At 42.5% G+C, this 15,845-nt stretch overlaps 1 protein-coding gene across 5 annotated transcripts in view; it reads right to left on the bottom strand.

Moving 5' to 3' along the window:
- The window catches only part of zgc:158766 (uncharacterized protein LOC100009641 homolog), a 183,551-nt gene that overhangs the window by 64,228 nt on the left and 103,478 nt on the right, over positions 1-15,845 (bottom strand). For 4 of the 5 annotated variants that reach the window (XM_043719356.1, XM_043719354.1, XM_043719352.1 and 1 more), the window contains exons 4-5: positions 9,831-10,049; positions 6,379-6,502 (exon numbers count right to left, since the gene is read on the bottom strand). In XM_043719356.1, the coding sequence (XP_043575291.1) occupies positions 6,379-6,502; positions 9,831-10,049 (343 nt within the window). The remainder of the gene's footprint in view (positions 1-6,378; positions 6,503-9,830; positions 10,050-15,845) is intronic. The other variant, XM_043719353.1, reaches the window with a different exon arrangement.

Here is a 15,845-nt window from a genome sequence, read left to right as displayed (position 1 = left end):
AAACAGGTCCTCCACCCTAGTCTTGCCTATGTTGTTGGTACCAACGTGGACCACAACAACTGGATCCTCCCCCTCCCGCTCCAATATCCTTTCATGCCGGTCGGAGATGTCTCGCACCCTGGCACCGGGCAGGCAACACACCATGCGAGACTCCCGATCCGGCTTGCAAAGGATACTATCTGTCCCCCTAATTATAGAATCCCCTATAACCACTACTTGTCTATTAGCTCCCCCCTCTTGAATGGCCTTCTGCACCATGGTGCCTTGGTCAGTTGGCTCATCCTGTCCAGAGCCCTTTTTTTTAAACTGTGGTGCGGGATACTGCCAAATATTTCAAAATGTCTCTACTGTCATGATCGTGTTCGCCTCCCGCGCGGAAAATCGCAAACAGTTCTGCCGTACCAGGCAAGTTGAGCTTTTACTGGAACCGAATGGAGACTGTTATTTCATCGCTGTCGTGAAACGAAGTCCTACGGTGACTCTACTCGTTGTTATTTGGGTTTCTAGCTAATGGGAAAATCATTCCAATGAATTTCGATGTCATACCTTATTGAATTTCTCCCATTTCCTTCATTTCCGTCCTGGAAACATCGGAAGGGAAAGGTAATCTAATCGAGACTGTGATTGGTGAAATTTCACTTTTTACGGCCAATTCTTATTATGTTCTTTCTTTCTCTCTTTTCAGCATTGTCTGGAAAGTGGTGGTGCACTAAGGCTGCAGTATGTTTGAAAGAGTTGTTTGGAAATGCTCGGTTGTTAGTTGTGAGATTACTTTATGACTCATGCCCTCGGACTGTATCACATTTAGACCAAAAAAATACTCAATCTCACCTCAGAGAGTACCCCGCTCATCTCTGGAACCAACCTGGTGAACCTCCTCTTCACCGCCTCCAAACCCAGTATGTCCTTCCTCAAGTAAGCAGACCAGAACTGAGCACAATACGCCGGGTGCATCCTCACCAACATCTTGTACAATTGAGCAGATCCTCCCTGCTCTTCAATTCGATCTCTCCGGCAATGAAAGCCAACATTCTGCTTGCCTTCCTGTTTACCTGCTGCACCCACAAATCAACTTTTAGCGGTTCATGTATGAGCACTCCTCAGTCCCTCTGCACAACTGCATGCTGATGCACCCATTACCCATTACCCATTAATCTCTCAAAAGCTGAAAAATCAAATGTCATTTTCATTACATTTTGGGTCATATTTTTATAGTTATATCTGTTTATTATGAGGTTTTAGAATATGATAACTGAAGGTGTCAAGTTTTATTTTTCTGAAATACGATGAATGGATTGATTTTTAGTGTTGTTCTCAGGACACAGGTGATGATGCCAACACTGAAATTCTTAGCCATCCTTCATTGGTCCCAGCATATCGCAGCACTGATGTTCATGGAGAACAAGGGAGAGAGGAGGGACAAATGCAATTAAAAAGCCATCTCTCAACGTATGAGTGTGAGGCCTGGACATCACGTGAGTGTCAGTAGTTAGTTGTGCAAGAGGAAGTTTAGCAAGCAGAATGATACCCCAGCCATTCAAGCTAGTTACAGGAAAGGGTTACCAGGAGTGGATCATAATCCTCCTCCTTCACCTGAAAATGGCTTTAAATTTAGTTCTTGCATCAACTCCAATATCTTCACGGGGCAGGAGGTCACCATGGTCTCCTCACTCAGACCAAGAGTTAAAATTGCGGTCTGGTCTCAATGACCTCACCAAACTCTGACCTGAACATTATAAGAAGGATCTCATTGTCTTGAGGCAGACATCCTTGCTAGCTGCTTAGGACAGAAGGTTAAGATAGAAACATAGAAAATAAGAGGAGTAGGCCATTCGGCCCTTTGAACCTGCTCCACCATTCTACATGATCATGTGATCATCCAACTCAACACGCTGTTCCCACTTTCTCTCCATACCTTTTGTTCCCTTTAGCTCTACTTCTTGAAAATAGCTGAACATAGCAGAAATGGTGCAGTGTGCTAGTGGGTAATTTAATTCCCTACCAATCTGGTTTTGGAGCCTTAAGAACTAACCACTTGCTTCATTTTATGAATCAACACTGAATTCATTTACTCCAATGCAAATTTGCAAACTGTCTAACAGACCTCTGGGCTTAAGGAATAATAGCTATTATAGATAATGTCTTTGACAAAATAATGTTGGTCAATTCAGTTAGTAATTAAATTTTCTCTAAAGAAAGAAATAATGCTTCATTCCCCACTCTCAGGAAGGGCCACATATTCAGGATCTCTAAGATTTCCTTCTTTCTCCTTTTTTGGCAATTTCAGGAAATCCTAAAGTATTTCACATTTTTTGAACTGTAGTCACCGGTGTAATGTAAGAGAGACAGCAGCCAATTTGCACAGCAAGTTAAACTGAACATCAAACCATTGTGTCCGTTCTATTACTAACTTTATACTTTTTGGAAATCCTCCCTTTACTGTCTTCAAATCCATGGTTCTCCAACCCCAAATACATTATTTTTACCTACGTCTGGAGATCCAGAGACAATATTTCTCTGCTCACTCAACTGTTTCAGCCTGTTGCTGCCTCTCAGGAGCTTATTTCTTCCTATCTCAACTTAATTTTTATCTCCTCTTGTCCAAGTCTGTCTGACCACTGGCCATGAACATTCTGATGCCCTACACCTGGATTGGCCATGCTAAATTGTCCATTATGTGCAGGCTAGGGAAATGCAGGGATTGGGTGGGATACTCTTCAGAGGGATTTGTCTGGGCTTATTAGGCCATATGGATTCCATATCCCTTTGCCCATTCTCTTGCTCAAAAACGCTGACACTTCCATTTCCCTTTAGCTCTGAGGAAAGACATCAACTTAAAGCATTAACATTGCTTTCACTGTGTGTGACTTTTCCAGCTTTATTTGCCTCTATTTCAGAACTCTAGCATCAGTAGTGCCTTGCACACAAGAATAGTGACCTGCAATCTTTATCAATCACCTTTTAGAAATCAAATGTGGTCTCATTTGATGTTTCATTCAAAAGGCAACACACCTGATTGCACTCTTCAGAACAGCACTTAAGCACAGATTACGTGCGCTACAAGTCATCCTGACTGAAAAGAAATAAAGAAATGAAAAGAGCTCTTTGTGTTCCATGTACTTTCCCTCAGCCTGCACAAAAAATCTGACTAACTGCACACATCCTGAAAAGACTGTGCCAAGTTTTGTAGGAAAATCTTATTCTATCTCAGAGCATGTTTGCAAAGGCTATAAAAAAATCCACAGATAGGTTTTTGTTTGAGGGCCTTTGCTAAAAGAACTGAATCAATGATATCCATCTCTGTGTGGTTAATGGACGTGTACTGGTTCTTTCTTCTTCATTGCTGTTCTCAGGTTGAACTTTGTTCTGTATGAGCACAGAAATACCTCTGCCCCTCTGCACTTTGCTGAAGTTATTTCCCAGGCAAAGAAATCTCTAAATGGATGAAATACTAGCTGTAAAGAATAGCTGCAGATTAAATCTGCAGTTTGCTTTATTTTCAGCTTTACAATACTCGTGACCACTTAATATATTTTCTAGAATGTGTGCATCATGGATAGGAAGTGGCACGGTGCCTCACAGCACCAGGAATCCGGGTTCGAATTCAGCCTCAGGCGACTGTCTGTGGGGAGTTTGCACATTCTCCCAGTGTCTGCATGGGCTTCCTCCAGGTACTCTGGTTTCCTCCCATAAAGAGAAGATGATTAGGTGGATTAGCCATACTAAATTGCACACAGTGTGCAGGGTAGGTGGGCTAGCCATGGGAAATGCCGGGCTTCAGGGATCGGGTAGGGGAAGGTTCTGGGTGGGATGCTCTTCGGATGGTCGGTGTGCACTTGATGGGCTGAATGGCCTGCTTCCAGCTATAGAGATTCTGCGATAGGGCCAGTACTTATTGCATATCCTTAATTGTCTTTGAAAAAGTAGCAATGGATCTTCTCCCTGCAGTGTTGTGTGGCAGTAGTGCTTCCGCTACGGTTGTCAGAAGGCAAGTTTCAAAATTTGGATCTAACAACAATGAATAATTGACCATAAATGGAATAGTTTGTAGCTTAGAGGGCAAATTGGAGGTGATAGTGTTCTTATGTGCCCTGAATTTCCAGGCAATGGAGTACCAAGTATTGAATTGAGCCATTATTTGAAAGAGAAGCAGTGGAAACAGGTCTGGCCAATATTCCTCTGTCGTCATTAACACAGAGATCATGAGAGCTTCTTCTGTACAAATGAGCTGTACTCTGAAGTACACATTATAGGCCCTCAAGTGAACTAACTTATTTCTGCAATTGTGAAAGGAAGAGTTAGATTTTTTGAATGCCGACTAGCCCTCCACACAGTTGCCCTGGGGTGGAATCCCTAGTGCTGTGAGCGAGCAGTGCTAACCACTAAACCACTATGTCACCCGGGAGGAAGAGTAGAAGAGAAGACCTGTGATAAGTTTCGGGGTCAAGGGGAAAAGGTTTCATTACACAAGAGCCAAAAACAGTGGTAATTGAATATAGGACAAATGTTGTCAGAGGTGTGAATTGCATCATGGAAATTTCAAAAAGATTCAAATAATTTGGAGAATATTTACTTTGATGCTTCCCAAAAATCAGGATGGCCCACCAGTAGACTAGTAATTTCTCTCCCTCTTGGTCTTCACACATTTTGACTTTGTTTTGATTGTTTTCTGAAGCTGTCCAATAAATCTAAGTCACAGATGTTTCCTACATGACCACTGTGGAACAAGCCAAATAACATAATTGGTTGAATGAGCCAATGCACCTGTATTGCTTCTGCTCTGGTGATTTGAACATCCTATTATTATTGTGTTTGCTGTTGTTAGGGACTTAGTCTGGTTCAAGCTTGCAATTTTGTCACTGATGTTTGGAATAACATAACAGATAATTTCTAGAGTACAGAGACTCTTCACTGATTCAGCTTCATCCATGTAACTCTACATATTTTCTACTCAACCTGTTCAGAGATGTTATTACACAGCGCTGGAGCAGATAACTAGGAGAACTAGGTACAAGTCCTAAGAGGTAAGGACACTGCCACAATGTCACAAGAGCAGTCTCCAAATAATCCTGTGCAGAGGTGATACAGGGAGACTGTTGAAGAAGTCTTTCATCACTGTCCTAAATGTGTTCTACAGCACTCTTCCGTACAAAGAGAGGAGCAAATGGAATCAAGAGGAAATATCAAAATACACCAGAGACCATCCTTAGCCTAGTTGAGCTGACTGCTGAGAACTTTTCCTCAGCTAGCTACCTGATGAAGGGCTTATACCTGAAACATCGACCAACTGTGCATTTCCAGCACCACACTTTTCCACTCTAATTCTTCAACATCTGCAGTCCTCAGTTCCTCTTCGCTCTCTGTCAAGACAGTCTTAAGCTGAAACCTGTAACATCACAAAGCCAGCACAAATCGACTGAGTCTGTATATCAATCATTCCACAGGCTCCCTGAGTGGTAGTTCTTGTTAGGAGCTTCTGACAATGGAATTGCCTTGTTAGTCCTTACAAATATAATGACCATCATTTAACAAGCATAACATTCTGGGGGAGGCTCGTCGTCTTTGAGAGTTGATTACAGCTTGCGCTACTAGCTTTCTCAGTAGTAACAAGCCATTGAATCATAAAGACCAGAATCTCCAAAGGCAATTTCCAACCAATGCTCCATTTGGCGATCACATCCTACAAGGTGGTAAGAGCAATGCAATTTGTCACAGTGTCTATGGAGGGTGCAAGCTGCCTGGATTCACATGACAGATCATTATCTAATGGTTTCTGTTGGAAAATGCTTAAAAGTGGACAATTTATAATGGCAGCGATAAGTGATGACCTTCTCAGTTGAATAAACATCATTAAATGTTGCCTTGGTACACAATATGATAAATGATCATTTGAGTATGACAATGTCTGACCATAATTGAACTCCATGAAATACTTGCCGAAGAGTAATATCAGAAAACATGTAAATGAAGTATTCTCAAAACTGGGTTGTACAGTTGATTAACAATAGCAAGGTTTATGGTGGGTCACATTGTTACAAATGCGATAGGCCGATGCAATAATTCACTACACTTAATTGAGGAAATTATAACCTTTTAAAATGTTACATTAGTATAGCATATTGAAAGAAGCTTTGCTCTGAATTAGCTTTAAAAAACATGAGCTGGAGTATTGAAGCTGACACGGAGTGCCTGAGAATAAAAAGCCAATGTCCATTAGCTGAGTGAAAATGATCGCCAAAATGTTTGATGAAATATCAGTGGTTTGAATAGACAGATACAGACTTTTAATAAAGAATGTAGAATTAACCAGAGACAGGGCAAAATCTTACCAAAATATCAAATAAACCAAACATTTCAACAAATCTATAGTTTCCATACCTTGGAATGGTGTAGTAGTACAGCAGTATATGGGTCAGCTCTGTGCTGGGCCAGTTTTGGCTCATCCATATTACATTGTGTACACAGATCTGGATCACAGCTCGATTGGCTTTGTCTCTGTTCCCTGGAGGGCAAATTACAAGTAACTAAATTGTGAAATCATCCTTCTCCACATATCTTTCGCAAAATATATTCATTTCTGACCAAAATATTCAAATGTCATAGAATCAGAATCCCTGTAGTGCAGAAAGAGGCTATTTGGCCCATTGAGTCTGTACCAACCTTCTGAAGAACACCCCAACCAGACCCATTTCCCCCACCAACCACATCCCCATAGCCATGGGGCTTTTAACCATGGCTAACCCACCTACAGACAGGAAATGCTCCAAAGTGTAGTCCAGAGAGGTCAGCAAAAGACATTGATGAAGACATTGATGAAGATGATGTTGAATTGTGCAAGGAGAGAGTTGAAAAATGGATTAACAATTAATTGAAATTATAGAACTTGAGAAGACCTTTAATGGTGGACAGAAAAAAGGGGAGGCAGTGAGGTTAAGGGAGAAACTTCTAGAGAGTGGATTCTGGCAACTTGAAGGCACTGACAGCAATAACAGAGAGGAGAGGGAGAAGATATATCAAATTCCCCAGTTGAAGAATGGAAGATTTTATTATTTTCTAGTACTCCCTCAAAGTAAAGGGGACACTTGTCAAGGAGTTCATTCTGTGGCAAGGACCTGCATGGGTTCGCCAGCAATTTCTGTTTTTGTTTCAGGTTTCCAACAGCTGCAGTTCTTTGTTAAGAAGATGTAATTATTAGAGTTGATAAAAGTGAGCCAAATGTAATAGACACTGATTTTGAAAATGTACTGGATAAGGCTCCACAGAAAAATTTAATACATAAAATAATGGCTCACAAATTTGGGAGCAATCCATTAGCCTGAAGAGAGGATTCATTGACAAACTATAAGCAGCAAATAGGGCTAACAGGACATTCTCAAGTTGGAATATAGACTATCACTGGGACATGAGCTATTCACAGTGTATTTTAATGATTTAGACAAGGAAACCAAGAACGATGCATTAATATTTGATAATACAAGCAATGTGGAATAAAATACAGGATAAAAGAAATGAATGCAAGTTTGCCAGCACACAATGTAATGTGGGATAGGGTATGGTTATTCAACTTATTTAATAGGAATAGAAAAGCAATTTACATAATGTTCATAACATGAGGTAGGGTATGGTTATTCAATTTATTTAATATGAATAGTAAAGCAATTTTTAAACAAAAATGAATCTTTTAGATAATGTTCAGAGTGATTTGAGTGCAATTGTACAAGGAACATAAAGTTATCATGCTGATAGAGATAACAATTAAGAAGGTATATGGCATGTTGACCTTTGTTGAAAATGACCTGGAGTACAACATTAAGGAAGTATTCATGATAATAATTATAAAGCACTTTGGTGAGACCAAATGTACTGTATGGAATTCTGGTCACCATACTGAAGGGAGAATATATTTGTACCACAAGCAGTACAATCAATATACAAATTAGACGCAGAGTAGGCCATTCGTCCCTTCAAACCTGCTCCTCTATTCAATAAGATCAGGGCTTCTTTTTGGTTTATCTATTTTGTGTTCTGAACTCTGCATTCTTATCTATCCTCAATAATCTAGGAGACTAACAGGGTAAACACTGAGAACTTGCCACCACTGGCTGAAGAATCTAGAACTGTGGCCACAGGTCTACAGAGCGTCAATTATTTAGGACTTTGAAGAGGAGAAATTTCTTCATGTTTGCCTTCAATGATCAGAACATTGAGTAAAGGAATTGGGACATCATATTGCGGCTGTACAAGACATTGGTGAGGCCACTTTTGGACTACTGCATACAATTCTAGTTACCCTTATAGGAAGGATGCTGTTAAAACATTAGAGGGTGCAAATAAGATTTACAAGGATGTTGCTGGGACTGGAGGGTTTGAGCTTTTGGAAGAGGCTGAATAGGTTGGGACTTTATTCCCTGGAGTAGAGGCTCATATCAAACAAGGGAGTCTATATAGCCCAATCTTACACCTACATCTTCTGTTCTCATACACTACTAGTGACAGCACCTCCAGTAGCTCACCAGAGTAGTCCATATACCAGAGACAACAGTGTGCATCATGGTAAACACAATCCCTCTTCCAGAGTCCACACACTTGCTGGCTTGATGATGGGTAGCACGGTGGCTCAGTGGTTAGCACTTTTGCCTCACAGCACCAGGGTACTGGGTTCAATTCTAGCCTCAAGTGACGGTCTGCGTAGAGTTTGCACGTTTTCTCCATGTTTGCGTGGGCTTCCTCTGGGTGCTCCAGTTTCCACCCACAGTCCAAAGTTTGTGCAGGTTAGGTGGATTGGCCATGAGAAATGCAGGGTTACTGGAATAAGGTAGGGGGTGGGTCTGGGTGGGATGTTCTTCAGAAAGTCAGTATGGACTTGATGGGCTGAATAACCTGCTCCCACACTGTAGGGATTCTAAGGAAGCATTTTTGCTGTGTTTATGCAACTGAGTTACAGTTTGGAAAGCCCGATAGAGTTATGAAAGCATAGTTAACAATATAATTTGAAAATCAATTGGTTAAATATTTCAAAAGGAAAAAGCTGTGATCCTAAGGTTAGAGAGAAGTGAATGAGAACAATCGGATTGGTCTTTCAAAGAGCCAGCACAGGCAGGATCAGCCAAATGGCCTCCTGCTGTACTGTACAGAATAGATGTTAGGACAGAGGCATGGTGCTCTGTGCAGGTGGAGGGCTGTTGTTAAGTAGGGAAAGGTATTCTGTGGAATTAAACTGCAGTGTCCCTATAACTGGGTTTAAACCTCCTGGAAGCTTCATTGACATTGATATCTAAATGGCCAATCACTTCCCTCAAGTGGGCATCACTCTATCCTCATTTCACCGCCATTTTAACCAAAGCTGTGTAGGGTCAAGGTGGGATGAGTTACTTCTCCAGATTCTTTGCAGTTTAACCTCTGACATGGCTGCATTAAACGTGCCCTTTTTGGAGGAGTTAAGATTCAGCTTTATCATTTTAAATGCCTAAATGTTCATTGTGGATGTGAACTAATGTCAACTCTTCTGCTTCTAGGCCAGGACATTACGTTAGAGACTTTCCTGATAATTACGAGTATCCGCCCCTCACTGATGTTTGACCTTAGCAATCCAGGGAGTTTGGAACATATTTCGGAGTTACACAGTGGCTTGTTTTATTCATCCCGAATGCTCATTAGATACCGTCCAAGGTTTCATACTGATGTGTTGGCCGAGAATCGAACCTACTGATAATTTAGCTAAAACCGCCAGAGTGGTTCATCTTTCTCTTCTCAATTCACCCACCACCCCTCCATGCTGCTTGTTCTTTTTGTTTTGTCCAAATCCGTTTTCTTCTGGAGAGCACACCAACCTGGTAACTGGACGACTCCCGATTGCAGTAAGTTCACATTGACCTCCGCGGCCTTTGTTGGAAGGCTGTTGCAGGCTTGGGTGGAGCCCTGGGCCTGCACTGAGGCTGGAGGGCAAGGTGCTGGAGGAGGAATCTCTGCGGCTTCCCACGTATTGTTTAAAACTGCTTGGCAGCTGCTCCTCCTCTGCATCTCAACCACACAACTCTGGGAGGAACCTGCTAAAAACAAAATCAGTCCCATTAAAATAACATCACAACACTCAGAGACTCCACCAATGAAAGACTTGCAACTCAACCAAAGTAAAGCATCAGAAATTCGCAGAGCAATTTTTCCTGGTATTTGGTGTGAAACTGAAATCCTAAAACATGAAAGCAGATAAGCCACTGGGCAAAATGCCCACAACATGAAGGTTCTCATTCTCTACATGGGTTCTCTGCTTTCTCTGCCCACGCTCGTGACCCTTGGCAACACAACATGTCTGAAAAGGCGATGAGAGATTGGAAAAAAACATGTTGCTGCTTTGTAGGATTCATGTGAAATGAAACGCAGTTCCAAATAACGTCACGCACAGGAAAAAGCGACAATTGGTTGGCCTTTGCTGCTTAAACATGTGGCATTTTGTTTCAGAAATGCAAAGCCCAGATGCGATTAGGATCAGTGATGCTTCTGTTTCTTCAATCACTCTAGAAGCATCTGTTCTAGTCTTGAGTTCATCCAAAACTCTGCTGCCTGCACTAAGCCCGAGTCACTCATCACTCCTGTGCATGACTAAATTGGCTCTCAGTCCAACAAAGTCCCAATTTAAAAATTCTCACCCTTGCTTTTAATTTCTCCACAGCCTCAATGCTTCACTACCGACATAATCTCCTGGAATCTTGTACTTCTGCAATTTTTGCCTTGAATTTTAATTGCTCCAGCATTGGTGACCGTACCTTCAACGGCCCTCAGGTCTGGACTTAATTCTTTTAACTTTTCTATTATTCCTTCTTTAAGGAGCTCCCTAAAACCTGCACTTTGACCAAGCCTAGAATGTGGCTCAGTGAAAATTCTTGTCCAACCATGCTCCTGTGAAGTGCTTTGGGATAGTTTATTATGTTAAAGGCACTATAAAAATGCAAATTGTTGTTGGTGCTGTACTTGAAAACAATATTAATGCGCAAAGTTATACAACAGCTCCTGGATGGACTGAAGCTGAGAAGGTTAGCATTGCATAGTGTTTGACATATTAAATAGAAAGGTACAGTCTTGTTTTAATCGATGATTGGAAGTGAGACAAATTTCAGGATGAATTGAAACCTTATCTGAATTGATATATTCCACTCCCCTGCCATGTCAATGCCGGCTTGTAAAGTGGATCCAATTGATGGACATAAACATTGGGCAGAATTTTTCTCATTTTTAAGGTGTCTCGTCCAGTGAGCGTCATGTCACTCGGTCCACCATGGGCTCAGAGCATCAGCTCTCACACAGTCGTCTGCTCCTCACCTCACTGACAACGATGCAGCCATACACTTCCTCAGGGAAAGGCGCAGCCAGAAAGGCAGAAGTCCTGGGACGGTCCCCCTTTCAGGCTGCCGTGACCATAGTTAAAGGCCAGCTACACATCACTTACACAGTAATAGAGCTGGGCAGCATGGAAACTGACCCTTCAGTCCAACTAGTCCATGCCAACCAGAGATCTCAAGTAAATCTGGCCCCATTTGACAGCATTTGGGTCACACTTTAGGCAATACAAAACAGGAACCACGCTTCACACTGTGGTATTCAAGAATCTATATTCAGAACATGGCCCAGAGGGAAGGAAAGCTTATTCCCTATTGCGCAAATGGGGACTTGGATGTCTTGTTGGACAGGGTGGTGGTAAAGGGGGTAGTCCTTTTTCCAGCTGGCCACCACAGGAGGCCATCTTTACTCATTCATGTGATGGGGACATCACTGGTTAGGCCAGCATTTATTGCTCATACATAATTGCCCAGAGGGCAGGTAAGAGTCAACCACATTGCTGAGAGTCTGGAGTTACATGTAGGCCAGACCAGGTAAGGATAGCAGTTTCCTTCCCCAAAGGGCATTACTGAACCAGATGGGTTTTCCTGACAAGCGACTAATAAGACGTAGGAGTGGGAAGAAAGGCCATTTGGCCCATCGAGTCCACTCCGCCATTTAATCATGGCTGATGGGCATTTCAAATCCACTTAACCCACACTCTCCTCATAGCCCTCAATTCCTTGCGAGATCAAGAATTTATCAATCTCTGCCTTAAAGACTCATGGTCATCATTAGACTCTAAATTCCACTTTTTTTTTGTTGAATTCAAATTCCACCATCTGCAGTGGCAGGATTCGAACCCAGGTCCCCAGAACATGACCTGGGTCTTTGGATTAACTGTCCAGCAATCATACCACTAGGCCATTGTCTCTCCAAATGACCACACTCCTATACTAAGTCCATGTGGACACACATTGCAGCTGAGGTTAGTGTTATTCTCCAGGTAAGTGGAATGGCCAGCACTGTAGAAAGAAGTCAATGATCTATTGTGCTGTTCAAGGTCTAGTGCCACCATCCCCTCTCTGCCACCAATTTGGAAATTTTGTTGCAGGTTATGGCAAAATCTCAGAAAGGCTAATTATCAGGTTGTATTCAATTAGCTGATCTTGCCCCATGCAGTAGTGCAGTGCTACAATGGGTTTGAATCCAAATGAGCTTGAGAACACAATATGTCCTAAATATTACACAGTGGCTTCTGTTGGGAAGTAGGACAAGATTGGCTGGGACAAGATCAAGTCCAGTTAATGTGAGGAAAAGGAAGCATGCATCACTACAGAAAACTTTGAAATGTAGTCACTGCAGCTGTGTTGGAAAATATAACTACAACATAAAAATGAGGTAAATGGTCAGATGACTTGTTTCCTGGTATGATTAGTTGAGAGCCAAATATGAACAAGGGAGTACCTTATGTCCCCCCTGTTCATCAAACACACTGGAGCAGCACGGTAGCTCTGTGGTTAGCACAGTTGACTCACAGCGCCAGGTATCTGGGTTCGATTCCAGCCTCGGGTGACTGTCTGTGTGACGTTGCACATTCTCCCATTGTCTGCATGGGTTTCCTCCGGGTGCAGGTTAGTTGAATTGGCCATGCTAATTTGCCCAGAGTGTACAGGATGTATAGGTTAGGTTCATTAATCAGGGGTAAGTGTAGAGCAATAGGGGAATGGGTCTGGGTGAGTTACTCTTTGGAGGTTCAGTGTGGACTTGCTGGGCCAAAGGGCCTGTTGCCACACTGTTGGGATTCTAAAAAAGAAATTAATTATCTGGGGAGGCATGCTTCAAAGTCTAGTAGGTTTTCTTGCTATTATCTTACCAAACTCATCTAATTATTTACCTTGCCCTCCTATAGTGCCCCTTGAGAGGATTCCTGTTCCAATGACAACTTGCCACTCAGCCAATATCCCAGAATTCAACTGTGTGCTTTGCACCTGAGCCATCTTTAAAAGCCTTTTGGACAGCCATTGTCAGTATGCAGTGTGGTGGACTGTTCCTGACATTTGCCCTGGACACAGCAGACAGTGATGAAGCAGTGTACTGATTTATGGCCAGAGACCCAGAGCTCCTGCTGGACAGTAAACAGCAGATCCAAAAGTTCCACTTCGCCAAAAAACAGCAATGGAAGCCATAACTTCAGAACTTGGCAACCTGGTTGTCATTTCCATTAATAAAGACTCAACCACCTGGAGGAATGCAGGTGTAGCAAGAATATCAATGACCTTCTCCACTTCACCTTCTCTCTGATACATCACACTCGCTTTATCTTTGCTACTGTATTCACCTCCCAAATGTTCATGCCTTACATCCCTTAATACTGCCTGCCAGCATCTTTCCTCCCCTCTCTATCATCCACCTCAAACCCCAACACCATTAGCCTGGCATGCCCTCTGCACTGAATACTCACTTGCTTGTCACACTTGGGGTGGGGATGGCCTACTGGTATTCACACTAGACTATTAATCCAGAACCTTGGCTAATGTATTGGGGTCTCGGATTAGAATGTCACCATGGCACATGACATGGCCATAGAAATGGCAAATGTGAGTTAATGCATTTTGGGAGACCTAATGTAGGAGGGAAATATACAGAACCCTTAGTAGCAACAACAAACAGAGGGATTTAGGTGCAAATGGCTCAGTTCCCCAAAAGTGGCAACACAAGCGTATAAAGTGGTCAAGAAGGCATTTAACGCACTTGACTTCATCAGTTGCAGCAGGGAATTGGCAAGTCCGCTACTTTTCAACATTTATATAAATGCTTTGGATGTGAGCATAAGAGGTATAGTTAGTAAGTTTGCAAATGACACCAAAATTGGAGGTGTAGTAGACAGCAAAGGCTACCTCAGATAACAGGATCTTGATCAGGTGGGCCAGTGGGCTGAGAAGTGACAGATGGAGATTAATTAAGATAAATGCGAGGTGCTGCATTTTGGAAAGGCAAATCAGGGCAGGACTTATACACTTAATGGTAAGGTCCTGGGAACTGTTGCTGAACAAAGAGACCTTGGAGTGCAGGTTCATATTTCCTTGAAAGTGGAATCACAGGTAGATAGGATGGTGAAGGCGGCATTTGGTATGCTTTCCTTTATTGGTCATTGCATTGAGTACAGGAGTTGGAAGGTCATGTTGCAGCTGTACAGGGCATTGGTTAGGCCACTTTAAGAATATTGCATGCAATTCTGGTCTCCTTCCTAATGGAAGGATGTTGTGAAACTTGAAAGGATTCAGAAAAGATTTACAAGGATATTGCCAGGGTTAGAGGATTTGAGGTACAGAGAGAGGCTGAATAGGCTGGGGCTGTTTTCCCTGGAGCATCGGAGACTGAGGGGTGACCTTACAGAGGTTTATAAAATCGTGAGTGGCATGGATAGGATAAATAGACAAAGTATTTTCCCCAGGGGTGGAGGAATCCAAAACTAGAGGGCATAGGTTTAGGATGAGAGGTGAATGATATAAAGGGGACCTAGGAGGCAACCTTTTCACGCAGAGGGTGGTGCATGTATGGAATGAGCTGCCAGAGGAAGTGGTGGAGGCTGATACAATTACAGCATTTAAAATGCATCTGATGTATATGAATAGGAAGAGTTTCGAGGGATAAGGGCCAAGTGCTGCCAAATGGGACTAGATTAGGTTAGGATGTCTGGTCGGCATGGCTGAGTTGGACCGAAGGGTCTGTTTCTGTACTGTACATCTCTATGACTCTAAGCCATGTTGCAGTGGTACTGAAGGTTAGTTAGGCTACATTTGGAGTATTGTGTACAGTTCTGGTTGTCACACTACCAGCAGGATGTGGAGGCTTTGAAGAAGGTACAGAAATGGTTTACCAGGATGGCGCCTGTTTAGGAGTGTTATTAGCTGTGAGGAGAGATTGGACAAACTTAGTTTGTTTTCACTTTAACATCAAAGGATGAGGGGTGGCCTGATAGAAGTTTACAAAATTATGAGGCACAGATAGAATAGGTGGTCAGAGTTTTGTCCCCCAGGTAGAAATTTCAATTACTGGGGGTCAAGTGTTAAAGTAAAAGTGGATAAGTTTAAAAGAGATGTCAGAGGCAATGTTTTTTTCAACTCAAAGGTGGTGAGTGCCTGGAATGCACTGGCAGATGAGGTGGTGAAGGTGAATACAATAGCAATACCCTATTAAAGGGGAGTGTTGACAGATACCTGGATAGGCAGGGAATAGAGGGATATGACCTGTGAAGAGGCAGAAGGCTTTTAGTTTAGAAAGGAGTCATATGTCAACACAGTCTTGGTGGGCTCAAAGTTTTATTCCTATGTGAGACTGTTCTTTGAGCATACAGGGACCATACAGGGTATAGAGTCAAGAGTGTGGTGCTGGAAAAGTACAGCCAGCCAGGCAGCATCCAAGGAGCAGGAGGATCGATGTTTTGAGCATATGCCACAGAGGCAGAAAAATAACCGTGAGGTGAATTAGCACACCCCTTTTATCCAATCTCTGCCCTTTTAACCCAC

The sequence above is a fragment of the Chiloscyllium plagiosum genome, chromosome 29, assembly GCF_004010195.1.
Source record: "Chiloscyllium plagiosum isolate BGI_BamShark_2017 chromosome 29, ASM401019v2, whole genome shotgun sequence".
NCBI classification, from domain to species: Eukaryota; Metazoa; Chordata; class Chondrichthyes; order Orectolobiformes; family Hemiscylliidae; genus Chiloscyllium; species Chiloscyllium plagiosum.
This window is presented reverse-complemented; position numbering and strand designations above follow the sequence as displayed.